This window comes from Platalea leucorodia, assembly GCF_965183815.1.
Source record: "Platalea leucorodia genome assembly, chromosome: 1".
In the NCBI taxonomy this organism is placed as follows: domain Eukaryota; kingdom Metazoa; phylum Chordata; class Aves; order Pelecaniformes; family Threskiornithidae; genus Platalea; species Platalea leucorodia.
In genome coordinates this window covers 32,144,520-32,171,833 of record NC_138823.1, presented here as the reverse complement: position 1 = coordinate 32,171,833, position 27,314 = coordinate 32,144,520, and the positions used below count along the sequence as shown (strand labels likewise).

The following is a 27,314-nucleotide window of genomic DNA, read 5'->3' as shown; positions in this document are numbered from 1 at the left end:
GGAATGAACTCAAGAAGTTGCATGTGGAAGATACACACCTTCTTTAATCTTGTGCTTGGACAGAAGTGAGAGCGTGGTCTATGCGAAAGCACTGGAGTCCAGGATGGAAAAAACAGTTCAAGTGGGCACTATCAACCATAGGCGTACACTGGCTTTTTTGCAATCTCGAAGCTTTTCAAGCTCCACGTAGATGCAGACAGGGGCTGCTTACATCTAGCAGATACAGAATGTATTTAAACTCTCAGCTTGATTAATTTTTGCTTATGGTTTACTTTCTAGCTATTTTGCTAAAGGCGCCATAAAACTCTCCTGAACTTGTACTAGAACAAAATCTCTGCTGTGGTGCTTTGCAACAGCCCACGGTTATCTACCAGAAAAATCCCGAGCAACGCAGATTAAATCCCATGCTCCGTACAGGTCTCAGTTCCAGTGCTACCACCTTACAGGAAGACCGAGTAAAGTGTGAATGTAAGACCAAGATGAGGCTTTACAAACGTTTCCTTATCAAAATATTTATAAGACAAGGTGCAGCACAACTTTCTCCAACAGATGACTGAAGTTTGGACCAAGGGAAATAAGCCTCACTGGTAACTTGTTATGCCTCTACACATGGCCAGCAAGCTTCTACTCCCACGTCCTGTTTCTGAGATGGTGTTTCAACATATTTACAGGCAGGGGAAGAAAGAAATTGCTTTATATTGCCACACTTACAGCGACTGTCCTGAATTCTCAGCAGGGCCCCTCCAGCTGGCCCCAGACCGTAGCAAGAAACAGAAAACCATCCCGACTCACCGCATCAGGATGAATGAGAAAATAAAGAGTCAGTGACAAAGACATCTGAGATAGGACATGGAGCTGGCATCCGTTCTTACATGCAGGTTCTACAAGAACTTTTGGCCGAAGCTTTGCCTCCTGTTGTGTTGCCTACCTAGTCGCTATCTTAAAAGATGAAGGGGAGAAGGAATGAAGAAAGTGATGTCGGTGATGGTGAACGGGTGCAAGGACTCTGCAGATCATTAGATACCTAACGGTCACACCAGGCTAATGATTTGGATAAAGTAATTCAATGGATAGGCATTCTACTCAGCTGATTCACACAAGCAGGGCTTACAGGTCTGGCTTACGTGACGACGGATACTTGCGAGGTGACGACTGGTATTGGTTAAAAGCAAGTGTAAACCCGCAAACTGGAATGGAAGAGTTTTTGCTCACTTTGCATCTCGTGTATCCTGTTACATTTGTGCAAGGCACTAGAGAATCAGGCACATTGTTTTGGGTGGAAACCATTTTATGACTAAGATGATCCGAGTTTGTAACGTCCAATAGCTGCTATTTCATATAGGAGCAGTTGGAGCAGTCACATTTTTAAAACTGCCATTAAAATGCCCCACTTCTAAAATTATCTCCTTTTCCAGATTTTTCTGGGGGGAGGGCTAAATGGGTAAGTGGGAAGTAGCTTTGTTATAACAAGAAAACTCCTGAAGAAAAATATTTGGGATCTATGCAGTTGATCTCCACTCTGATACTGATGTTGGCAATTTCTGTTACCAGCATCAATACTAATAAGTGGTTAAACCCAATAAAATAGATCCTTCCATTTTTATATCTCAGGGGGAAGTTCTGGCTCTTGACATACATGAAGCCACGTCCAAATCCCTGCAGCACACAAGAGACCGCGTGACGCATTCAGGCCGTTCTTCCTGACCTATCTCCCACAAAGACACCAAAAATAAGGGAAATGGCGTGTACCGATGACGATAAATGACCAAAGCATTCAGGCTAGCTCTTCCTTGGGAAACAAATCTCACTCTTTTGGGGAGGCCGGTGCAGAAGTTTTGAGATGAATCGGACATTAGGAGGACAGCGATGCAGCTTACAGCAACACCGAAGCAAGAGACTGAAAAATGGAAGAAGTTATTCCAGATTACGCTCGGTCCTGCCAGCAGAGGAAAGGCTTTGCTGACATGTCCGTTCTTGCTGGGTGGGTCAGGAGGGCGAAGGGGATCTCGGCGGATGCCGAAGTGCTCGCGTGACATGAAGTAATCTGAGTTCCAAGCACGAAGCAACTGCTGAAGGCTTCACGCAGGTCCAGACGGCCGTGCCGTCTGGCTATCGCAGGCCACGGTTGAGACACGGTAACTCGAGCATTGCCTACTTTTGAATCAAAATGCCACAGCCGTAAGATGCAAAACTGATTTAATATAAACTGCTGATTAAAGGTTGTGTAAAAATACTGGCAAATTTAGCTTTGTCCTGGCAGGATTTATCAAGTATCTTCTGTCCTCTGTTTTGTTAACACCAACTTTCTATCCCGTTTTCAAGACTTGTGGCTTTTGTGCCTATATGTAATCCATATCAAATTTGTACCAGAGGGCCATCTGATCTGGTGACAAAACCATTCTTTTGTGCAGAAATTTATAAAGAATAATCTTATTACAATAATTCGTAAAGTGCCCTCAGGAAAGGTGCTCACAATGCCATGACATTATAGAAACAATATACAATCTGATACATTATTTTCAAAAAAATCCTCCAAAGCAAAAAGAGAAAATAGAAAAGGAGGGGAACAACAAATATATACGCAAATACGGTCAGTCTAGCAATAGTCAAATTAATTATGGAAATTATAATTAGTCTCAGAGTGCTTGTAAAAATGGGGGGGCAAATTGGCAGGAGTATCTTGGAAAAGACCCAAATTTTCTAAGTTCTACCAAAGTAAATACACCAACAGAAAGCTCAGTGTTTTAAGATTAAATGACTATGAATTACTATGAGGTATTTTACTAAGGAAATTGAAAAAAATACAACATCCAAAGAAAACCCATGACCCACATCTTACTAAGAAAGACGATAAAACAGTGGCTATATGTATCCACTGACCTTTAGTGTCTTGTTTTATATTTATAAAGAAAACAATCTTTCTTCTCCGTGTTGATCCCAGATTATATATATATATATAAAAAAACCCTATATAATATATAGTTATATATTTTATATATATATATAAATACTCATACACACACATCTGTGTATGTATTTCAGGGTCTTACTAGATTTCAGAGTCTATTTTCCTTTTTTTTTTTTTTTAATGACTTAGAGAACACAACTGGGCAAAAAATCAAGTAATTGCGTGCATGCAAGCATATCTTGCCACTTGTGCATGTAAATGACACAATTTGTAAACAACTGCAGAAATAGCATGCTCAAATTAGGCATCTGATTGCCCAATTAACTTGTTCAAAGAAAATCAGATGATAACCTTTGGTAGCTCCTATTATAAATTTTACTTCTTGGTGCTACTATACGGAATTCATAATGTGTGTTCTTAAGAACTGCGTTGTTATCTCGTGCTTTTACAGAGGCATAAGCAGCAATGCACGCTTAATAAAGCCATCAAGTGAACTTTGGACCAGATTTTAGAAAGCTGTTTAGATACTTAGAGTGCCCCTTTTTCAGTAAGGATGAGCCAGCTTAGACAATTAAAAAAAAAAAAAAAAAGAAAAAGATCTGGTCTAATTTCAAATGGTATGAAAAAACAAAAATCCAGGAATTTGTGGGCCTCCATGCCTCTATTAACAGGCAAAGTTTTGCTTCTGTGTTTTTGTTTGATTTTTTTTAAGGTGTCTTGTTTTGTTTAACAGGCAAGTATTGTTTAACTGTATACATTCATATCCTAGTAAATCCTTATTTTATTTTCACATTGAAATAATCGTTAATTAATGGTAACTTGATACAGGTTGGGACAGAACACCAGCTTTCCGCATTCTGGTGTATTTTCTAATGGACAGAGAAACTAAAGTACCCAAATCTATCCAAGTACTGCAAGTAGAGAAACTTGTTAATTCGTGTATCAAAATGTGTTAAGAAACGGACTTTTACCATAAATACACTGCTCCTTTGCTGTTGTACTTCTTTTTCTGCGATGATGTTGTGGAAAGGGGGTATTTTCTTTTCTCTGCCAATTGTTTGCATCAAATAAATCTTAGCAACTTTAATGGGGGGGGGGGGGAGGGAAGCTGAGCAAACCATTATCTTAACAACAATCTCTCAAATAAGAGAAAAGGAAGCAAGAGCAGAACTGCTGGGCTGGATCGTGTCCCTGAATAGGTATTACATATAATCCTAGCGGCTGCATTTACCAGTTCTTTATAGGCCTCCTGCAGCAGCAGACGTGCTGGTCCGACTGTTCACCCCCCCTCAGAAACGGGAGAGCGGTAAGAAAAGCTACCGGACCCCAATTATATTCTTACGGGTTTCAATCAAGCATCACCGGATTTCTTCCCTCAACTTCTCGTTGTGACAGTATCTGCTGGTGACTTTCCATTGCTGCTTTTCTTCCTCTTGAGGATCAAAATCCAATTTGGTACTTAAATTACTTTGTTCCACTCCACTGGTCTGCGCCTGGTTTAAAAATCTTCCAGGAGCACTGCTTGTCCTTCTTGCAAATTCAGACTTTGCTTTTCTCCTATAAACAAACAAATGAAAATCCCAACTCCTCCCCACATCCCCTTTCCAAAAATAGAATATAATCATGGTCATTCGTATCCGGAGAATTATTTAGCAGTCTCCAGTCTTAGTACAGCTTTTGTTGAGTAAACTGTAGCTTATATGACTCTGAAGTGTTTATTAGAAAGCTTTCAAAAAGAGATCTTTTGTTTCAGGAAAAGAAAAATTGTTCAGTTTAGCAAATACAGACGTTCACAGCACAGAGACTGAAATGGTTAAAAATTATCCTAAGGAGCAAGTAGCTCACAGAGTTAGCAAAAAAATTAACTTTTTCCTTTCTTTTACAGAAAAACACTAATAGCTGCTCTGGTTTCCATACTTAGTAAGACAGAATTTTGTTGTATGTTCTTGGTTTTGCTTTTTTTTTTTCTCTATTGCTCCACACAGGTTTTGATTAGTGCTTCTCCTTGGCTACAAGTGCTTCACTTTGAAATACAAAGCTCTTTTAAAAAAAAAAAAAAAACACCCGAAAACCAACAAAAAAACCCCCTCAACACCACATCACTGGAGGGAAAATGGGAAGTGATACAGTGCAGCTGCAGCAATCTGGTTCTGCTGTTGTCCTCCCCCATCCCCAAATCCTCTGCATAATTTCAATCTTTAGTCGATGAACCTTTGGCAGGCCTTCTTCCATCGGCAGGCAGTACACCACATATCTCTGTTCTCCATCCCATAGACCTTCCGACACTTTTTCCCCTCCCCTCTAGGCTTCCTGTCAGAGAGAAAGGGAAGCTGGTTAACGAGATGCTTTCGTAGCTTTGCTCTATCACCCTAAGATCAGGACAACCATCTCAATGGAGCGCAGCAGGCAGAGAACCCCCAGCGTTTCAAAGGGACGTGGGTTGTTTTCGAGTCAACCGGGAGCTGAGGAAGCAGACAGGCGTAGGGCCGTGACTCCACAGCTCCGAGGGACCGGTCCTTCTCCTCGCCTGCCTTCCACAGCCTCTGCAGCAGCTGCTGAGCCCGCTCCTCTGCCCCGGAGCTGAGCCCAGGAACACGCAGCCCTGACGTTAGCCAGCGACTAAACCCGGTCTCGGTAAGTGGTACTTTAGCCATGTAATGGACAGTCATAGCTATTCTACAATACCGTCCGGGTCACGGCAGGCAGAAGCCGTCTTTGCTTTAGAGCTGCGGTACAAGTATTTTGCATAGCTCTGAGCAGCAGACCTTGACTACCAGCAGGTAGCAGCTATGCAAAGCAGGGGAAAAGCTACCAGCTCCTAAGCTTGCCAGCCCTTCCTGCGTGGTTTGCTCTGAGCTTACTGACTGAAAAATAACAACGTGATTGAAAACAAGTTTTAACCCTTGCCCTCAGCTGCAGCACGTTCACATGTGCTCCTTCTCTGTCCTTCCCAAAGCAGGCAGTGTCTGCTTTTAAAGCTATAACGATTGTCATGTTTTCCATCTTATAATCACACTCAAAAGCTCACAAGTTTAGAGAATGATCGAAGTAACTGTTAAAATGGAACTTTTTTTTATTCAACACATAGAAAGCCAGCAAACCTGAGGAGCAATGCTACAAGGAGTAACCCAACGCTCGCTACAGCAGAGCCATCTGTCCTGGCATCTTTAAATCAAGTACCTGTACAGACAGAATTGTCTAATACCTGTATTACATGCTGCGCAGCACACACGGGAATTGCCTGGTGATTCCTCTCTTGCATACCTATACATTTTTTGACTACTGAACATTCATTAATGGGCACAATCCATGAATTGGGAAGATCTTAAGTTTGGTTTGTAGCATATGCAATGATCTGAGAGTCATGAAGAAAATGAAAAGCATGAAATCTTCCTTTCGTCTTGTTTTAGGGTACAGTCACCTTGAGGACTGTGAGAAATTAAGAGCTTCTTTACTGTAAGAAATTTAGCATCATCGTTTGATTTTTTAACCTAACTTTTTGAACACTTTTAAAGCAGATTCTGGTCAAACATCAGTTAGCTGTAATGGAAGTGAATGTAGCTTACGTCTAGGAAGACAAGGTATAAAAAGCTTTGCTTTGATCTAATTTGTTGTAAGATACAGTTTCTTATAATTCACTTGTAGCCAAATACCATACTGACTGAATGGTGATGAACGCACAAGACTGCCCAGATTTTGAGAGGAAAAAGCAAAGCCACATAATGAAGTTCAGGATGCTTCAGCTGGAGCAGTGAATCTGGGCAGCGTTGCTTTACAGGGCAACTTAGATCTGCATCTGAGCTCCAGACACGCCTGGCATAAGGCCTGCGGTTTTGCTTCACAGCCTGCCTCCTTCATTTTGCAACAACTCACTTTCCCCCTGAACTTTACTTTTGATGGCAATGAAAAGCAAAATCGGTCCAGAACAGTTACTCTGAAGCGTTCCCGTAAGAAACTGCCTGACAAGTGCAATCACGGTTGGTGGTGTGGTTTTTCTGTTTCTTTGGCCACTGACATCTTATTTACTAAATGCCCTCCAGGTTCTGCGGCTGCTGGTCTGTCAGCAGGAGCTAATGGTCCCATACCTCAAGCCAAATGCTACTCTAGGCGGTGATGAAAGAACTGTGTGGGACTGTTTCTGCTCTCCACTCCCTGCAGGACGATTATGAGTTGGTGAGACCTGTCAATACAGACAAAAAAACTGCTTATGAAGAACATACACATACGAACGCAGTATAAACACTTCTCCCAGAAAATGCAATTCATGATGCATGGTGGCACGGATACCCAGGAAAGGTTGTTATGGAACATAAAAACGTAAGTTAAGTTATAGGTCTATTTAGCAAGATGTCCACTGAGCATTAGGTACACTATATTAGCTCCATTTTGTTTCCCTGTACTTCCAGTCATCCAAACAGAGCAAACCAGAATACAGATCAGCATCATTTCAGGTTTTGGAAAATACAGAAAATGCATTCGTTCTCATTTAAGAACTCTGAATAGCTCTTACGAAAACTTTCTCCAATTTAAGCAGAGAAAATAACTGGAAAAATAAACTCTGGCCTGTGCTGAGATCAATACCAATGAACCCCTATGAAATAAAGGGATTTCACGTGTTGCTCTCATCTGTGACTTGGCACTCTTTGCGGAGAGACGGCCTTGGAGAAGGGGCTTTGCTGCAGGACAGTTGCGATGCGGCCCTCCAGGTTTTAACGGGAGTGCAAGGCAGCCCTTCTGATCAAGGCTGCCAACAAGAGGTACTGGATTATTTCCTCTATTCTGCACTGTAAATCTTCTGAGCAGGTGTCCTCCTTTGTGCATGTCCTCGAGCAAAGGGTGTAGTTTGGTCTCCTGAGACTTTCCAGATAAGCCTCCTACATGAGCTTGGGGGTTGGCAACATTATTCGGGTAATCACATGGCATAAAGCTTGGCCTTAAATAATGCCACCTAAATTATTTACTGCTAGGGTCTTATTTTGCTCCTGGGTGAAGTCCATAACCACTTTACATCTAAAACACCAGAAAAAATGTACAAACACTCCTTTTTTGTTAGGTACAGAATGCAGCAAGCGGCATTTGGGCATCTGGTGCACGGAGCCGCTGCCCCCTGCAGCCCGGACCTGCAGGTATTGTCACAGCTCCCTGCACTGCTGTGACTTTTCACTCCTGCCCTTTTGAAGTCTCATCATATCTGGAAGAATGGGAACGGACCTGACTTGAAGAGATGAATGGGCTTTGATTTTCGATATGAAGTCTATTTTATAGCTACTCCACAGTAGCAAAAAACTAGTACTTATAATGGAGTGCAGACACTCTTTCAACTTTTACTCTTGGCTGGTAACTACAGTAATTTCTGACTTAACTGCATGTGCAGCTCACACTCTGAATGCGTTTAGGCCATTACTGATATATTTTATATATCCAAAACGTGAAAGACATTTCCTCTCTCTGTGCCTGTTTACCAGAACTCGTGCTTTATACATCCAGAGACCACACTAGCTCCTTCTGTCCTATCACTCCTCGATACTGAGGGCAGCTTGCCGTCTGCATGTCCTAGATCTTTTGCAGTCTTTACTTTCAAAGTCAGTGCTCTCCTGAGATGCCAGGGATTATCCAAATCCCCTTGTTTCATCAATACAACCCTGCATTTTGCACAATTAAAGGACACTGGGTCTGCAAAGGGCCCCACTTCACAAATGGAGTATGCAATGATACATGATTATCCTGTCTTTTTGTCAAGTCTCTCGGCCATCCGGAAAATGGATCATCAGCAGTAACTTCGTATTTTTATTTCCAAATTAATGGTGCAAATGCTGAAAAGCACCAGTCCTCGTATGGAGGTGACACTGGCTCAGTAAAGATTCCCAGTTAACTGCTGCTACTTGAGGTCTAACAGACAGATCTTAATTTGCTTAATATGTGCTGTGTTGGCACTCCGTATTTTTAGTTAAGAAACCTGCTGCTCTTTGAAATATACGTTAGACATGTTCAGTTGCCTTTATCCACCAAACCTGTCATATCCTTAAAGACTCTTATGAGGTTTGTTTGGCAAATCCTGCCACATAAGATCATGCTGATTCACCTTTTTTCCTATCTTTTATCAACCACTTGTCTTGTTTTACCTAAGAGTGATTGAAACACTAAAGATAAAATGCAAAGCAATAACACTTTTCTAGTCTTTGGCACTTACCACACACTGCATGGTTTTTCAGTCATTACCAGCAACCAGAGATCCCCAGTCAATTCTGCTCGGGTTCTTAAACATTTTAAAAGCCAGAAAATTTGGATATCTACCACTCCTAACCGATACTCAACATATTCCTTGGTTATCATTGAACAGAAAAGTACTTTGATGGCCTCCTGTGTTATAAGCAATTATTCTGCTTGCTTCCAAACGCAGAACAGGCTTGAGCAGTAACTGCAGCGTGCAGACTGCGTCTTCCCTCACATTCTCCAGAGAGGGTCTCTCTCTTAAAGCTGAGCTTTAAGTGTATTTGGATACGCTTTGCAGCAGGTCTAAACAATACCAGTTAGCTGTACTCCTCTGTAGGCGACACTGAGCGCAGATCAAGAGGAGGGCGTGAGAAGGCAATCCTTGCCCGCGGAGGCTTTTCACGTTTGAAGTGTTGTCTATGCAGACAATTAATGTGAAATGATAGCGTTTGTTAGAAGGGAGGACCTGGAGTTTCCAGTTACAGCTCCTGGGGGAAACTGTGGTTACAGAGAAGATTTGTGATCTGTAAACATCAGATTATCAAACTTCTGTTTAACCTTTTTGGATCTTACGAGCAGGCAGGTAAGAATCAACATCACACAGCAGAGATCACGCTGGCGTTCCAGAAGACTTTCATCCTACGTTACTAAAAGTGGAACCGTATGGTCATTATGTTAAGTCCTCCAGTACCAAGAGATACAGACTTCACCGCTGCTCATCCCACTAGAACCACTTGCATCATTTCATTCGTCCTCCTCATATATCCCCATGCTGTGCCTGATTTTTTCTCCTTGTTCAGTCTCAGGTGGTAGAGCAAACATGAACTTGTCCTTTCTGCTCTATGCAGAGAATCACACCTACCAGCGACTCTTAGCTGTGCCAACTCTCAACCTTCTCGTGCACCTGCAAAGTTATCTTGGGAAAATGGTACGAAAAAGTGTATTTCCCATCTGCCTTGGGAATCTAACTTACACGATTCAGAGCACAAAGTATAAGGGCTTTGGAGGTTCCCCTAATTCTCTTCATTTATAGCTACAAGACTTCTAGATAAATGTCTATGGGTAGATGCTGTGAATACCCATGAGCCTAAAGCAGCTGCATACTGAACCCCGACTGATCCAGCTGTACGTATGGCTTGCTCTGAGGTGCTCAGGTACTTGCTGATAAGCACACTCACATTCACAAAGGCCTTTCGGTGCTGCTCTGCTGAAGACTACCCAAAAGTGAGGACTAAATGCAATTTATGATGTCTGTCCGAACACCTAAGTTCCCAGGACAGAAAGCAGCGAGTGCTCAGTGTCATTGAAACTCAATGTCCACAGGAATGAATGGGGTAACACCTAAGGTAGGTGTCAAAACCCCACAGAAGACAACTATCCCTCTAAGGGGTCAAGGACAGAATGGCCCCATTCCAACATCACTAGTAACATGAAGAAATGTGTAGACCTACGCACTTTTGCAAATCTGTACCTAATCCTTTGCTGCGCAGCGGTTTGTCCAGGCCAAAAAAGTATCCCAAAGCCATTTCAGAAAACTGCTTGAATAAATATTAAGGGTCAGGCAAAAGGTAATGGTTTGGACTTAACTCTCTGAAGTTCCTTTGGGTGCTACAGATGTGCATCTAATGTCAGGGACCATGTACGTACACAATTGCATGAGTTTGTAGTATGTTGGCTCTGTCACATAGTCTGGGCTTAAATAAACCTCAGAAGAGAAGCAGAAAGTCCCCTATACTATAGCTTTTCTGCAGTAGTTACACTCAGTGTAAGGGTGGGAATTGACAGAGCCCTGTTTTTACAAGGCAATATCTAATTTATTTTGAAACCAGAGAAATGAAACTTTCATTTAATATACAGTTATTTAATATCACTTTGCATTTGCATCCTCACTCACTGCACGTAATTTTCCACTGCAGGCAAGCCTTTGTAATTCATAAATGATCTCACTGATGACAGAATAGTCAAATGTGTGCAAACCTAGAAGGTTTTTTTTCTTTTTTTTCTTTTTTTGGCTAAACAGCCTTATAAATGTTGTTAGACAGAGGTATAAATGCAGTTTATATGGTTCCCTGAGGGGGTTATAATTCCGCCATCATCACTGCTTCCCCAGGTTTTTGTATTGGGATTATTTTTAAATTGTACTTAAATCATTGGCATCTCCATATACTTCTCAGAAAATGATTTGGCATTTCTTAAATTCTTTTGAGAACTCTCAACTCTACAGCCACAGATCAACGTTGTTGCTCGAACAAGTAAACTCAACGCATACGTGTCTAATCCTGTCCTCTTAAGCGTCTGATTTACAATGTGGCTAATTGCATTTTTAGATTCCCAACACTCCTGGCACCAATTTCTGCTACACCACAAAAGGAGCCAGTTTCATAATTACTCTGTATCAACCCCATTGTTGGGAAATCAAATTCTCGAGGAACTGTACGGATAGCACGCTCTGTCAAGGCACTCTTGTTCAAATTGCTGCCAGCATGATGTCTTTCACTGTTAGTTGTTCCTTGATGGAATTTAATAAATATTCATTGGGAGAGTGCAGTGTAATTGATTCAGCCACTTTCATTTTTTATCAGCCCTGCAGGATGCCACAGCCTCTGCAGAAATTCTCCAAGATTTGCCAAAGGTTGACAGTAAGAAGCTTTGGAGAGTCACTTGATGAAGAGAAGGGAGAGAAATAGTCTCTCTTATCGCCATGTCTAATATTCACTGCCAGGAGAAAAAAAGCTATATGGTTCTTTGGATGAGCAATGATGTGCCTTATATAACACACTTTAAAAATTCATAAATTCATGAAGTGTAATATTAAATGAAATATTATGATATCAGAAAGGTTTATGATTAGAGAATATCAATTTATACTGAAAAATGCTTTCCAATAAAAATCAGGATACATTACATTAATATTTATTTCTATTTATTATACAGAAGATTTTCCACTACTCATAAATAGTGATTTACATTTACTTTTAGTATTCACCATGATAGGCACTAGAAGCCTAATCCCACTGAACTCTTCATAAAGGTTTTTAACTCCCCCTACAGTATCCACACCTACATTGCGTTACATTTAGGACTACTGGAAGTCCATGTTTACACAAACATCCCATTTCTGCTGTCCTGTTCATGAAATAAGGCCTTGTACACTAGCTTTTTTGAAGAAAGGGTCAGAGTTGACTTTACATCTAATACATCTTCATTAAAAATGTGTCAAACTGCAACATGTATTAATATAAAAATGCAGTATGTATTGAATATATTTTCTGTATAAAAGTACGGAATTTTCTGATATCAATAAGGGCTACATATATGTAGCCTACCAGAATCAGACTTTGCCTTTCATCTTATTGTTTCTTTAAGTTGCCTTTCAAACATGCCTCATCTTCAGAGTTCATTTAGGTAACAGCTCTACTGCTTGAATCCAATTAGCCTGTTTGTTAGCATAACCATCACCTCGCTGATTTTCCATGCAGTTTGGTAAGAAATCTCCTAGTGGCACAAAAAGGAGCATATAGTGGCAGGCTCTGCACCTAACAGAATGTTCTTTTGTAAGCATATAGTTTAAAAAATATATACTATAGATCCAATTCTCTGCTTGTAGACATGTATGCAAAAAAAAGTAACTGTACTGAATTAAAGAGACTGGCGAAAGTGTTAAAATCAGCCATGCTGGCAAACTGAGGCATATATTTAATTTGTTTCTTTTCAGTACCTGTCATGTCAAATTTACTTCTCTTGTGAGACACTGTGAAACAAAACAAAAAGTTCTAAAAAACTTGTTATTTTTTCTTTCTTTCCTTTTTTTTTTTTTTTTGGTGTCGTTCACTTACTGGAATGCCGGTGAAGGTAACTGGAGGCGACTGCCAAGAGATGCTAAAGCTACTGCCATTGGGAGTGAATTTTGCTGACCCTGGAATGTTCACCGGAGGAGTGGCCTGCATGAAAAGAAAATATTATTCCAGTAAGAAGAACCATTCCTCTTCCAAAGCATTTCAAGGGATCTTTCACTCCTTGAAACTGTAAATCTACGAGAGACCTTCAGAGGTGGAAAAAAACTGCATGGTGACAAGCATTTTACCCTTATGAGAGGGAGAATCATGGATGAGCCAGGAAGGAGGGGACATATTTATATATCACTGTATTTAAAACCTTGTTTAGAGAGGGACAATAGCTCTCACAAGAATCCACGCAAAACCCTTAAAAGCCAGATTTGATAAAAAACCACACAAAATCAAACATCATATACAAATAACTTTTAAAATAACTCCAGCTAGCAGCAAAAAATATTAAATGATCACCTGTTCCACAGCGACAAACAAGGCAATATTTAAACTGATGGCAGCTGGCTGAAACAAGTGAAGACCGGTTGGTGTGGCTTCTTGGACAACAGGGTTAACGATCAACAGTAAGGGTTGGCCATTTCTCATTTATCAGATAAATGTTGTTAAGAATCATCCCAATTAAAACAGTCTTTCCTATTAAAAACAAGGAGCTGAAAATCATCCTTGGAACTCAAAAACCAGCTCTTAAAAGACTAAGTTAAAGCAAATATTTGAAGGACCCCTGGGCCCCTTGAACTCTTATATTCTTGCCATCTGGACTGTAATACCCAGTGCTGCTCTGGGGTGCAATACCTGATAATCTGAGCTCAGACCATTGAGCATCTTCCATCTTGTGCCTCCCCTCCTGTTTTCTCACTGGGCTCTGGGCCCTCAGGAATTCTCCCCTGCCCCTTTTCGAATCCCATTTAATTTACAGAGTCAGGAAATTCATACCTTTGCAGTTACCCTGCCTAGCAGGAGCATGAGCAGCCACCATGAACACAGGCTCCCTTTGACTCTTGAATTTCAAGGTTTCACCACAAAAAAAGGCTCCTTGGTTTAAACTTACAAAGGACTTGCTATTAAAAATGAGCTTTTACTTCTGCCTTACAGTTGCCTGCGCCTGACAATAACACAATACACTTATTTAAGTAGTGTTTGTGTTTGAGGCTGCTGAAGTAGTCTCACCGCTTCAGGGAAGAGAGTGCTTCCCTGAGCTGCCAGGCAGAGAGGAGTGATGACAAACTACAACCTGATAGTCCCTATTAAAGATAATCTTCAGAGTAAACAAGTGCTGAAGCAATCCCCTGGAGTCTCTCCAAGGAAAAGAAACCGAGACCACTGGATGCCTCTGTCTACGGCAGCTATGCTCTGCGGGCTGCCGAGCCTGCTGACAGCTCCAAGAGAATCGACACAGACATGCGGAGCAAACGTCCGCTGAGCTCCATAAACTCCACAAACCTCACTGAAAGGCATCAAGAAAAATTTGGCGACTCCAGATGGTACCAGCTTCATCACAACCCTGTTCAAACGGGAAAGAGTGAATGACCACGGCGCTCCTGCCAGAACGAACTGGAGGCGGCTGGGTCGGCAGCGAGGCAGCACTGCCTCCACTCAGCATCCCACCGGGATATCAGCTCAAAGCCGGGGCCGGCACAGCGACTTGCTCACATATTCAAACAAGACCTGCAAGGGAAATCTGAGATGCTGAAAGAGCCTGCCTGTAGTTCCTCTGTAGCTACATTTAACAGGTACAGGCACTAGTTTCATAATCAAACGTGAAGTATGGGAAGTTTAAAATTGCTCTAACTTGCAGTTGCCTAAAATACTATTGTGCCTAATTCTTTTTTCTCAGTGCCTAAATAACTAAATAACTCAGACACGATCAGATTTAGACAGTCAATCACCTTGTTCGCGTGTTTCCCAGACGTGCATCTTTGCTCATCAAGCGCAGTCACCTTTTCCAGGCTAACATTTTAGACAATCTCTTCCATAAGCTAAGCAACTATAACATTACAACGAACTGAAGAGTTTCTATACCCCAATCTCACTTTGCTTAGAGACCTCCATCTCATTTCCAATCAAAATATATTCATGGATAATTTATAATTACTTATTTGTGCCAACATTGCCCTTATATCTGAAATAGCATGTGCTCGTCCTCTTCCCTTCTCATATTTGTCTCTCTCTTTCTTCCCAGGCAGCAATCCCACCCTCTGCTTGCCCCTGCTTTGCCCGAGCTGTCAGTCCCTGGGCTGGAGAGGCCCCCCGTGCCCTCCCTGCCCTCCCTCTTCGCTCTGATCACCTTCTTTCTGCCTCTTCTAATTGGAGCCCAGCATCCTTGCACTTGGTTGACCAGAGCTCTACTGAGGATCTCAGTTGAAGTTATCCAGGGGTCTTGCACAACAGCATGAAAAATCCCTCTCTCCTAGGTATTTCTTACCCAAGAAAGCTGACAACTTTTTTTTTTTCCTTCACAGCTCTATTGTTGTTGGCTCACGGTCATTCTGCGCTTGACTAATGAACACGGGTTTCCTCCTCATGTAATTCGCTAACTACCCCAGTTTATAGGAGAAAAATCTCATTAGTTCCTAAGGTGCAGGACTTTGCATGTTCTGCCATTAAATTATATCCAAAACCTGTCATTCTTAAGATCACCCAGTCATGTAAGCATGATATATACATTCCTGTACTGCTGATGTCCCCTGAGTTCGTTATCTATATGTTTACTACAGTATTTGTCTAGTATCAAAATGATTTAATGAAAATAAGATCAGGCCCAAATACAGCTTTTCATTCAACTCCACTAATAACATTCAATAGCCCTTTCAAAATAACTCATTGCTGTTCTCCCTGACTCCCCAGCTCTCTCTCCTACGCTAAATTTAATCTCTAGCCTAACAAATACTGCCTATATGTTTTAAGATCAAATGCTTTCCTGGAATCCAGAGGGATTTGTTCTTCTGTACTGCCTCTTCGTTGTTTACAAAGCTACCTTGTCCAAGGAAGATGTCAGACTGTTGTAGCATAATCTTTCTTTGGGGTTCCTCCACTGCAGTTCACCTCATTTTCTGTACTTTCCACAATTTCTTCAATTATTCTTCTAAATCCTTCCTCATCCATAGGCACAGGTCAGAGAAGAGAGTCAGGACTTGTCTGATCACTTCACCTTTACACCTTTCTTACTACAGGTATTATATTTGCCATTTTCCAGTCATACGGGAAATGGCAATTAACAGATCTCTTTAGGATTCCTGCGATCCAGCTTTGGGTTCCCTATTTTTTTCCCTTTTTTACAGGAATTCTGGAATGAACATTATTCAGCCTCCCTTACGTGAGTTCCTTGAGCTGTGAATTTTGCCTCTACTCCCAATGAAGTGATTTCCACTTTCATGCTCTCATTCACAGGAGAGATTGTCTTCATCACTACATTCCCATTCTATACTTTGTTTCAGTTTTGATACAGGTAATATTTTTATCAGAAGTAAAAAAAGTTTTGAAATTCTGTATATGGCTCACTCCAGCAAGCAAACTGCAGGAAATAAGGTGGTGTTAAAGATGCTGTCGTCACCTTCTCTTCTATTCTCTTTTATACAACAGATTAGTCACAAGAATGCTTAAATGCTATGAGTGAAAGTTGGGCTCAATTCCTCCTCTTGCTGGTGAGAGCTGAATCTCCACCTTGCCTCCCGGAGCGTGCTCTCCTTGCTGGGCTAGAAGGACCCCAGCACAGAATGCCACTGACCTGCTCTGCAGAAGCTGCCTCCTTTGCAAGGAAAACCTGAACGTGAGCTGGAGCAGGGACCCCGTCTCCTGCTTCCAACAAGAATGCCTTGAACGGTGTGGACTGTGTCACTCCTCGCCGATGAAATGAAGTATTGAAACCAGAGCAACTTGAAAAGGAGACGGGGCTCAGACGCTTGTAGTCTCTTGTCATGGAATGCATCAAATCTAACTCAAGTGGCTGAAACATCTGAACTAGGATTTCCCTAGGCAAGTACTTTAGTCAAAGGCTGCTTATGAAAAAGGATCATGCGAGTCTCCAAATTGCAGGGAAGAGTGTCACAACTGCAAATCCCAAATAAAGTGAGACTTCTCAGCAGCCTACACTTGGTGCTTCACGCACAGGGCTTAAGCTAGACTGAGAAGAAAGTCTTTCTCCTAGCTAGCTTGATCAACTCCCAGGTTGGCGTGCTACCCAATGCAGCTCCCACCGGCGATGCCAAGCTTCCACCCATGCCTTCCACCGGGCACGAGAGTCTAAAACAAGCCTGTGAATTCTGTGTGGTTCCCTCTGCCCTTTTAGTGGGTCTGCTCCAGATGCACAACAAAGGTTTCATCTGTACAATGCTGTATACGAAAGTTATTGCATCTGATAAATTTAATAGAGTTCAATTCTCTGGTGCATAGGCAGGTCACGGACCACACTACTTCAAAGCTGCTATTCGTCTTTTCTCATATGGTATCCAGACCAAAACATGTCAAATTTTAGTGCACTTTTACAATTAATGCTTTCTGTCTGAACTTAGTTGGAAGTTTTTGGAACAGCAAGTTTTGGATCTGATTGGATTTCTGCCATTTGCAAAGCATTACCTCTAAGAGCAGGAGGATACCAAATATGACCTTTCTTTCTTCCTGCTCTACTTCACATATGCAAACTGACATCTCACACTGTACAAATAAAGGAAATGAATTGTTTCTGGCATCCCCTAGGTACTTGCCTACAGACACATCCAGTACAAGCAGAGCTGAAATGAAGACTCTGAGAGGGAGCTGGCTGACTGAATGAGAATTTTTACAATGCAGGAGACCGTATCTGAGCACGTCACCTTGGGTCTTCCTTATGGTCAGTGGAGAAATAACTGATGTAGTCAATGGGACACACAGAGCAACTCTTCTCAACCTGAAGTATGCACCTCTGTGCATGCTGGCTCCCACTGGCTATTGTGGGAGCACAAACAAACAAACAACTCGTTCAGAAGTGGACATCTATATTTAAATGAGACAAACCCCTTGGGCTGCCCTGAAAACTTTTCAACCCATTAAAACTAGACTTGGCTTTTTAAAACCCAAACATTGTGATCTGACATTTGTCTATACATTAATGACATTAGTGTAATCAATGGAGTCCACTCTCGCTAGCATTACCTGGTAAGCATGGTCCGTGTGTACGAGGTAGAGGTTGGTAGGAGCTGAGCGGCTCAGAGGTGTCATCAATTTAGTCTCGGTTTTGGCACAGGAAGTTTCAGGACGGATTGCATCTTGGGTGGGAAAGGAAGGAGGAGATGCTAAAGATGGAGAGACTGGGGAAAGACTGCTTAAGCCATCAGCTACTGAGTCCGTGTTGAGCCTGATTTCTGTATAGTAAAAATCCTCCTCTCCATCGCTGTAGTCAGACTCTCCGACACGTCTGTATCAAGACAAAGAATGAAGGACTGATTTAATGAAAGCAAGAACCCCAAGGTAAATTTTAAGTTCTAGATGCATGAGCAAATATATTCATACTGTCAATAAATTAATATTCCCAGTTTCAACCCTACGTACTTTATCGGTATTCTGGCTGCAGGGGAGGGGAGAGGAAAAGAAAATCACCTAGTCTGAAGGGAAAAGAATCATGAATTAGATTTTTTTTTTCTCTGTGTGTTATTCTTGCCTAATTCTTTGACCTTGGAGTAGATGTTTAACTTCTACGCTTCAGCTTAAATATCAGCTTCTCATTCCTAACTGTTGAAGTTAACAAGAATCTCAATGCACTTTGACTTCAGGAATGACAGAGCAGCCACAGAAGGACGGGTAAAGATAACAAACAAGGGCAAGATATACTTCACTAATGTAATAGCAAACAATATGTAATCTTATCATAGGTTACTTAATTAAACCAAATATAGTTATGGCCATGGTTCACCGTAACATTCCTTGGCATAACAGAAGAAGCTGCTAGAAAACAGTCTCACCATGCAACTCACTCAAACACAGGTAGAGAAAGGACACGTAAGGGCTGGCTTGCTAGTGCTGGACTTTCTGGTCCTACTCTGCAGATGCAGACTTACTGAAGGAGGAGATGTAAAAGGCTTAAGTGCCCCTGCATCCCCTGGCACTATCTGCTGCGTGTTTGAGCACAAGTGCTAGGAGCGAAGCAGCCCAGTCGAAGCAGTAGTTCCCAGTAGGCTACATGTTATCTTGAAGGCCCAAGCAAACCACTATTTTAGCACATTCATAATCCACATGCTATACAGACAAAACCCACAGCTCATACATGCCTATTTTCTCCTTGGATCTTCCACATGGGAAATCTGAGAGCCGTAAGCGTCCTCCTGCATGCATGTCCATATCAGGGCTGAATGCTGGGCCTCTCCTTTTCCAGGCATGCACTGCAAAACCAGCCCCTAGCCAGTTCCTGACTGCTTTCCCATATACCTCTACCTGTGGTCCTCTCGCCACCTTACTCAATAGAACTCGTTGAGAGAGCATGGGTTCAGCACGTTTGAAAGGCTCTACCACAAGTGAAGGGTCTAGAGCACAAGTCTTATGAGGAGCGGCTGAGGGAGCTGGGGTTGTTTAGTCTGGAGAAGAAGAGGCTGAGGGGAGACCTTATCGCTCTCTACAACTACCTGAAAGGAGGTTGTAGCAAGGTGGGGGTCGGTCTCTTCTCCCAAGTAACAAGCGATAGGACAAGAAGAAATGGCCTCAAGTTGCGCCAGGGGAGGTTTAGATTGGGTATTAGGAAAAATTTCTTCACCGAAAGGGTAATCGGGCACTGGAACAGGCTGCCCTGGGAAGTGGCGGAGTCCCCACCCCTGGAGGCGTTTAAAAGATGTGTAGATGTGGTGCTTAGGGACATGGTTTAGTGGTGGACTTGGCAGTGCTAGGTTAACGGTTGGACTCGATGATCTTAAGGGTCTTTTCCAAACTAAACGATTCTGTGATTCTTTGAAGTTCTGCTGTTTACTTCTCCCTCTCCTGTGCCACAAAAAGGATTTCCCCATAATATACAGGAGAAAGCAACATTCGTAACTGCATTTTGAGAGAGATTTTCTCTGTTTCTGATAGCTTCACTCTTCAGAGCCTAAGCCCAACGGCAATTACTATGACCTTTGCAAGACTCTCCTGAGCTCCACGCCAGACTACTACCTCATGGTCACTTTAATTTTTAAGCACTGGGTAACACACACTTACACAACAGAGATGTATTTCCACATACCTAACAGGTGAAGACCATGAGTTCCCACCGTAACTATATATGAGACAGCTAGGTCTCTCAACAAATTGCACAGGAGATTTCAGCTGCAAACTAAAGCTCTGAAACAAGCTTGTGTCATGCAAGACTCATTTGCTTTTGCTTCTAGACCAAGTAACATACACATGAAATTGCAGTTCAGTTCCTTTTTCTTAGGTTTCTTAGGTTTTGGGGGGCGTTTTTGGAGTTAATTCGACTCAGAACTAGCACAAGCACCTGATCTGGTGTGAAACAAAGCTGGAAAGCATTCATGCAAGACCCTGAAACCTGCTGACTTTTGCACAGCATCAGCCTGGACGTGACATGCAGATAGCACATACGAAGAAAATGCCACTGAGCTGCGCTGCCATTAGGGAAGTGCAGTATGACCTAGAGTTGTATTTGACCTTCTAGTAAAGTTCACAAAGGTTCAGGAAAGAAAGTGCCTCGCTGTTGGATTAAGATCGTGTTCTCCTTGATGCACTACTCCGCAATTTTCTCAGAAACCTAGGGATCTGAGACAGAAAAGCCAAGGACAAGCCAGTTCACCTCCCTGGCCAACTGCGACTGGTACCCTTCGATACCAAATCCTTTAGACTTCTGAAGAGACTGCTCTCTTACCCAAGGTGAATGGTCCGTATGTGTTTCTGAATCCCTGCAGCTGTGCTCAGTACCTTCCCACAGTTTTTCCACAGGCATTTGAACATCACCTTCATGGAGTTCTGGAAATGATGAGTAAAGCAACATTAGTTGCATGAAAGATAGAAAGAAAACCAAACCACCCAAACCAGATACAAAACACTGTGAAGGTTCAGAGCCTGTAACTCTGTAATGATGTAATAGTCTCTGTCAACAGTATCATCCTACTGAACTCAACAGAATCCTAGAGAAAAGCCACAGGAGCAGCCTGTGCCAAAACTTTACCTCTCTCCACTCTTTGGCATGGCTTTTTCATTCGCAAGTTCCAGTTTCTGTCTCCCTGCTAAAGGAGGTAGATGATATAAAAACTTTCTACACTTCTTTGGAGCCTTTCAAAGAACAACTGATGAGGACTTCTCAATGCAAGGCATCTTCTTAAATTAAGGTCTTCCTAAAGCAAGCCCTTATGAATATTTCTGCTCATGAATTTTGCAACACAGAAAAAACACTGTGCCAGAAAACCGTAGCTTCTGCAATGACAATATTCACCCATGAGCTGGCAAAACCTGCTTTTATTTCATTCAGAAGCTGCTGTGACCCATACTTGGACAAGAGAATGAGAAGCCATCTGGCCATGTTCAACATTTTTAAAAGAACATGTGTATAATCTCATTTTACTATTCCCGTTATACTCTTCAGTATAACTTCATTGGCCTAAACTGAGTTATCATTGATTTAGAGCACAGCCAACAAGGCTATAACCAGCCCAATCTTCAATATTTTGAAGATTCTGGAGAAAACTAGTCTTAATTTAAAGCACAGTATGTCATAACAAACAACACAGATGTTGCAGAACTGTATAGATTTTCTTAAAAGCTAATTTTACCCCCAAATGAAACCTACTATATACATTTTAAATAAAAAAGATCTAAATAATTTATGCTTATCAAAAAATCATTTTCTCTATTATTACAGAACACATTATTAAAGAAAACATGAGGAAGAGCTTCAAAATACTGTATTATTATCCTATAATTTTAGTTACATGTAAGATTAAATGAGTATATTCATATAAAGCTTGATTAAAAAAAAAAAGGGAACAAGCATATACTTAGAGTTAAGTACATGCTTCGCTGTGTCTTGAACAAAAGCTGACTTGGTGCTTTCTTCAATTTGGACCCTTTGGAACTGCATGCCAGTAGATGCTAAGTTTCAGCATTTGCTAGAAAGACAATGACTAGAATGTAATTTTTAAAAATGTCAGCTGATGGGCTTTTTAAAATACAAGTTGATTGTAGTAGCATATTCTCATAGTTACTTGGCAGTCTAACATCTCCTGTTTGAAAGTACGGATGCTAAGGGCTTTAAGATTTGAGGTACCTGATCATACTGTTTGCATGAAAACTTTCTACTTTGCAATAAATTGCACATAAATTCCCTCTATAAGTTTTTGATCTGATAATACTACTACCATTCAAATAGATACAGAACTCTTTTTTTCCTAAAATTAAATGTAATCTATCTAGCAATTCTGATAGATACATTTCTTACTTTTATAATATAATACTAAATACTATCATCAGCTCAAAAACCCACAGCCAACCACCAACCATGGCGACAAGATGAAGACCACGCTTCTCATTTACACCTTAGGAATTCTGATATGACATCATGAACACCATATGCATCTTTATGAACACAGAATGGTTTAACATCCATCTCCAGTTTGACGGTAAAACCGATCTCCTAGCTCCACTGTGTTTTTAGCTTTATTGGCAATGCTAGGACTCTGCAGAAACGCATGCATTTTAACGTAACCAAATGAAATCTCACTCAGTAGAAATACAGAACATGAACCATGCTTCCATTTCTGACTAGTCAAAAAATTGCCTATTCAGGCTTAATGTTTTATTTAATAAAATAATGGAACATAAATGGTTTGGTGAAGAATAACTACATTAGTGGAAACTTTTAAGCAAGCAACTTTCTTAATGGGAAGTGGTTGCTAACATGACATTTTCCGAACATGAAATGGAAGAAACTTTAGCGAGTAAAAGTAAGGTTACCGATCACTTTATTTCCAGGTTTATTCCTTCTGATTTTTGCAGCCCTGAAGAAGATATAACCTGAACATTTTTATTTCAGCTTCCAAAGGTGCGAAGCTGTACTCAGATGAAGTACCATGCTGGGACCAGAATAAAAAAAACTGTAGGAAACACAGTTCATTTACAAAACAAAGTTTGGCAGGTAATGTTATTGTTTAGCTACATTAAACATTTGCCATGCAGAGCAAAATCCCTGTGAACCAGAACAGATAGTGTAATAGATCTGCGGTGGGTACATAAATGGAAGTATTTGAAGACAACTTAGATAACAATAAAGACGGCAGCTGCAAACCCATCTGTCTCATCACAGCTGAGCAATAAGAGTGATGCTAATAAGCTGAACTTTAACTGAGAAGTAAAAGGCAAACCAGCGTACTTCTGCATTCCTACTCCTCCTGTCCCACACCCTCCAAAAGCATCTCTGTCTTTACCTTAACAGTCAGCTCTAACTTCTAATTTATTATAACAAAGGTGTCCTCCAAAATATTTTTTTTTCATTTTTAGCAAGAAGCACAAACATTTTACACCCCTCTCCCACAAACAAGGGCAGAACAGTGTGGATCAGCAAATAAGCAACTTCTGGAGCAAAAGGATAAATCTGAACAGGTTTAAACAATCATTAAAACTTCTTCCTGCTGGTCATGAAGCAATTAACTGTCTCAGACTGAGCCAGAAACAAAGTCACTAAGGAGAATAAATTCTCTGTTTTTTCTTCTTACAAAAAGCCCTTTTTCATCTCGCTATGTAAAATCTGTCCTGTTGCGTTGGGAAGGAAAGAAACTTGGGACTAGTGCCATCTCTTTGTTTTCTTTTTCTTCGAGAGGAGCTTGCTTGCTAGCATAATGGTGCTTTTTTGGGGTTAGTTTTGGACCTTTTTTTTTTTAACACTGTGTTTTTTTTAGTCTGCTTTTGCACTCCTACTGAGGATAAATTTGGCCACTGCTAATACTGTATCAAAAGCCATCAGGTCTGATCTCTGTCTCCTCTTTTCACTCCATATGTTTGCGCAGAGAAAGCTTCACAGTATTAAGGTATCTGACATGCTGTCAGACAAACAGCACTTTCAGGGAACAAGAAGTATTAAGGCCATATCTAGTTTTTGCGATGACATGTAAAGGCTGCCTGTTGCATCCTGCATACAAAGAATTTGCCAAAGTAGGATAGAAATCCCTTGAATGGCCAGAGGCAACACCTTCTGGAAATCACTCTAGTGTTTTCTGAGCAGGAGGCTCTGTAGAACCTCACCATCTGCCAGCAAGTATGTGGTGCTGATGGCAGCATGTGTGTGCAGTAGGTGACTAGGTTGAATGAGACATAGTGACTAGGCCAAGTACCTACGTTAACTGGATGCCAAGGAGGGATACACATGCAGAGCTGTTTTGGTGGCCTGTTCCTTTCTCACAGCAAAATAAGTCTACCAACATCCTGTCTGCCCATGGGTATGGAATTTAACAAGAGGCTAACCTTCCTCTTCCTAGGAATGGGTTCATCAAAGAGAAGGTTGCTTGTTTCAGCTTCATCAATACCATCATCCGGCTGGGAAGGTGTCCGAAAAGCTTTGAAGCTATCAGCTGACAGAGGTGGAGATGGGGTGGATGGGTTGGACTGGTCACTGGGAGCGTTCCAGCTCCAGTATCCACTGCTGCTGGTACTAGAAGGCACAAATCCTCCTTCTTTCCAAGATCCATTTAGGGATTCTGTCAAGAACAACAACAGCCAACATTACAACAGCATCATGTGTTAGGACTATGCAGCTCTTTTATCTAAGGCTTAGAAGCCATGTTGGTAATTAACTGTACGTGCAATAAAGGAAAGCGAAAGCGTTGGATGTAGAGAGGACAACCACACCTATCCCACTGCACACAAATTACATATTCCACACTTATTACATATTATTATTACACTTATTACATACTCCACACTTCAGGTGCTTTTAAAAAACAAGTATTTTTCTAAAAATAAATGCTGGGTTTGGAAAATTAACCTGTTCTGGAGCATAAACCGCAACAAGCAGTCAGATATTGCATGCATGATTAAGGGGAAACATTCAAATACATCCTCAGCTTTCGACAGGAACACGCAACTATGGTGGGGCATCAGAGCAAGCTCCAAGCCAACGCATGACTGTGGTGGGGCATCAGAGCAAGCTCCAAGCCACCACACGGCCAACAGGAGATCCCCTGGGAAGGAAACATACACTCTGAGCCCCAGGACACTAACTAGATCTGCAAAAACATGATCGCTATCCCAGTACTAAAACACCAAAGAAAACCATAATTACATTCTGTCTTCTAATAATCTCCCAGTGTACACACCTCTGCCTAATTTGAATCTCTAATTGAGGTGGTACGTATCCTTGGAAGGATATCCCTTTTTCTTCATACACGTGTATCGTTAGGCATCTGGTCTCAGAAGTGGGACGCATAGACGCTGGATCACCTCCACACTACTCGCTGGAGGAACCCCCTCCTCACTGCAGCAGCTCCCCTGACATTAGGTGGCAAGCAGACGCTCAGACTAAGAGATTAACTCTACAACACGGTGGGTGGGAGTAACAGCACTGCTTTCAGAGTCTGCGGCACGGCTTGAGCCATGCTTCACATGGTGAGGTCCTCGGGCATTACACGCTGGCATCTTCCCAATCCCTAAAGGGCTTTTGGCAGGAGAGGAGTATGTAGGCCACCAGCTCGGCAAAGGTATGGCCTGAGTGTGTCCAGCAGTGCGGCCACGGGCGGCTCTCCCTGAAGCTTCAGGGTCTCACAGGGCTGGGGCACGTGTGCAGGGACTGTTTAGGTGCAGTTTCTCCCTAACTCAGGCGTTGGAAGCTTTTCCCAATGACACCGTAGGTGCCTGAGTATTGTGCAACACCCAGCTTTGGAGCTGGCAAGCAAATAACATCTTATCTGTTCGCGAAACGTTATTTAAGTGTGAGACAGGAGTCTTTTCAAGCCAGTGCCTGCCTTTAAGAGTTCTGCAGAAGTCACTCCTTCATTCCTTCTCAATTTCTTACAGATAAATTTAACTAATGACATCAGCAAGCAAATAATGTCTACCACCTGCTACCAAAAGCTTAACCCAAACCCAATGAATTTTTATTTTTCTTCTCCTAATTAATTTGGTTTTGGACAAACCCCTTAATCATTAACATCAGCTGCTCACAAAACAGAATGCAGTGCTCCGTCATGTAAGCACATGCATAAAAATATCCCCTTGCGTAGGCAGCAGCCAAGTCCCCGCACTCGCTGGTCAGGGCCACAGAGCATAAATGGGATCAACCCTCCCTCCCCCCCTGCAAATTCCTCTTTGGAAAAGGACATATACATTTCCAGTAGCTAATAAGTTAACATATGAAAATGTCATGTTTTGGTTCATGATTACAGCCTTCATGTGACTGTAATGGAGGTGGTTTTTGTTTCTTTTAAGTATTTGTACTTGAGTCTCATGCCAAAGCCAAGAACTACATCTGGTATCAACTTGTGACCTTAGCAGAGCTTAACACTTCCATTTCTTCAGAAAAACAAAAGAAGCAGCACTCTTTCAACTACTACTTTCTGACACATTTATGGTGGTACTTTGTATTCTCAGGGTTTACAGCTTCTCCTCACCTTGCTGAGAAAGATACGTAAATCAAGAACATTTTTAAAGTAGTATGGAAAAGACTGAACGAGGCTGACAACAGGGAAAAAACAAACACTGGTTCTCATTACTACTAACAGATCTGTCAATGTAAAGTTTAAAATACAAATAAATGCAACTTACTCTTATTTTGGGGCTCTTTTCACATTGCTGGAGTTGCGTGAAAGAGAACCAGACCAAATATTACTCAGCTGCAGGGAAACAAGGGCCAAACTCTAATCCAGTTTACATGGGTGATCATCCCCAGTAATTCCAGCACAGATCAGACTTTAATATTAATGCTAATGCTATTTTGTTTACTTCTAGGCAAAATTCCATTTGTTTAAACAAACGTTGCTTTAATTACACTGCTACTTACTGCCCTTTTTTGGAAAAGGACGTAGAACGAATTCATCATTAGAACATTTGCAGCTCGTATTACTAAGATCAGAGTGTAGCCTTGCAACACCAATTGAGCTTTAAATTATCAAATCTTTATGCTTTTAGTGAAGTCTTTAGTAAGTCTCCACTCAGGCAAAACTAAGATATTCAGGGAGAAGGTGCCCAACAACAGCTTCAAAATCTTGTCTGTGACTACTGAAAACACGTGAATTACTTTTTCAGGCTTGTCTTCCCGGATTTCGGGAAATAAGCAGACAAGCTATGTGAAGAAATATCAAAGAGCACTCAGGCTGCATGAAGAAATATCAAAGGCAGTTAACAGCTACCATTTACCTATTAGCAATTCAAAAGGGCTTGTTTGGAAGATCTTTCCAATCGACAGCTGCTAG

At 41.6% G+C, this 27,314-nt stretch overlaps 1 protein-coding gene across 2 annotated transcripts in view; it reads right to left on the bottom strand.

Annotated features, from left to right (window-relative positions):
* ZNF704 (zinc finger protein 704) overlaps positions 1 to 27,314 on the bottom strand; it is a gene marked incomplete at its 5' end in the record, with an annotated part of 112,449 nt that overhangs the window by 12,065 nt on the left and 73,070 nt on the right. The window contains 6 exons of one of the 2 annotated variants that reach the window (XM_082312379.1): positions 5,120 to 5,218; positions 6,994 to 7,088; positions 12,958 to 13,062; positions 18,097 to 18,358; positions 20,786 to 20,886; positions 24,373 to 24,605. In XM_082312379.1, the coding sequence (XP_082168505.1) occupies positions 5,120 to 5,218; positions 6,994 to 7,088; positions 12,958 to 13,062; positions 18,097 to 18,358; positions 20,786 to 20,886; positions 24,373 to 24,605 (895 nt within the window). Of the gene's footprint in view, positions 1 to 4,509; positions 5,219 to 6,993; positions 7,089 to 12,957; positions 13,063 to 18,096; positions 18,359 to 20,785; positions 20,887 to 24,372; positions 24,606 to 27,314 lie in introns of those variants that run through there. The other variant, XM_082312378.1, reaches the window with a different exon arrangement.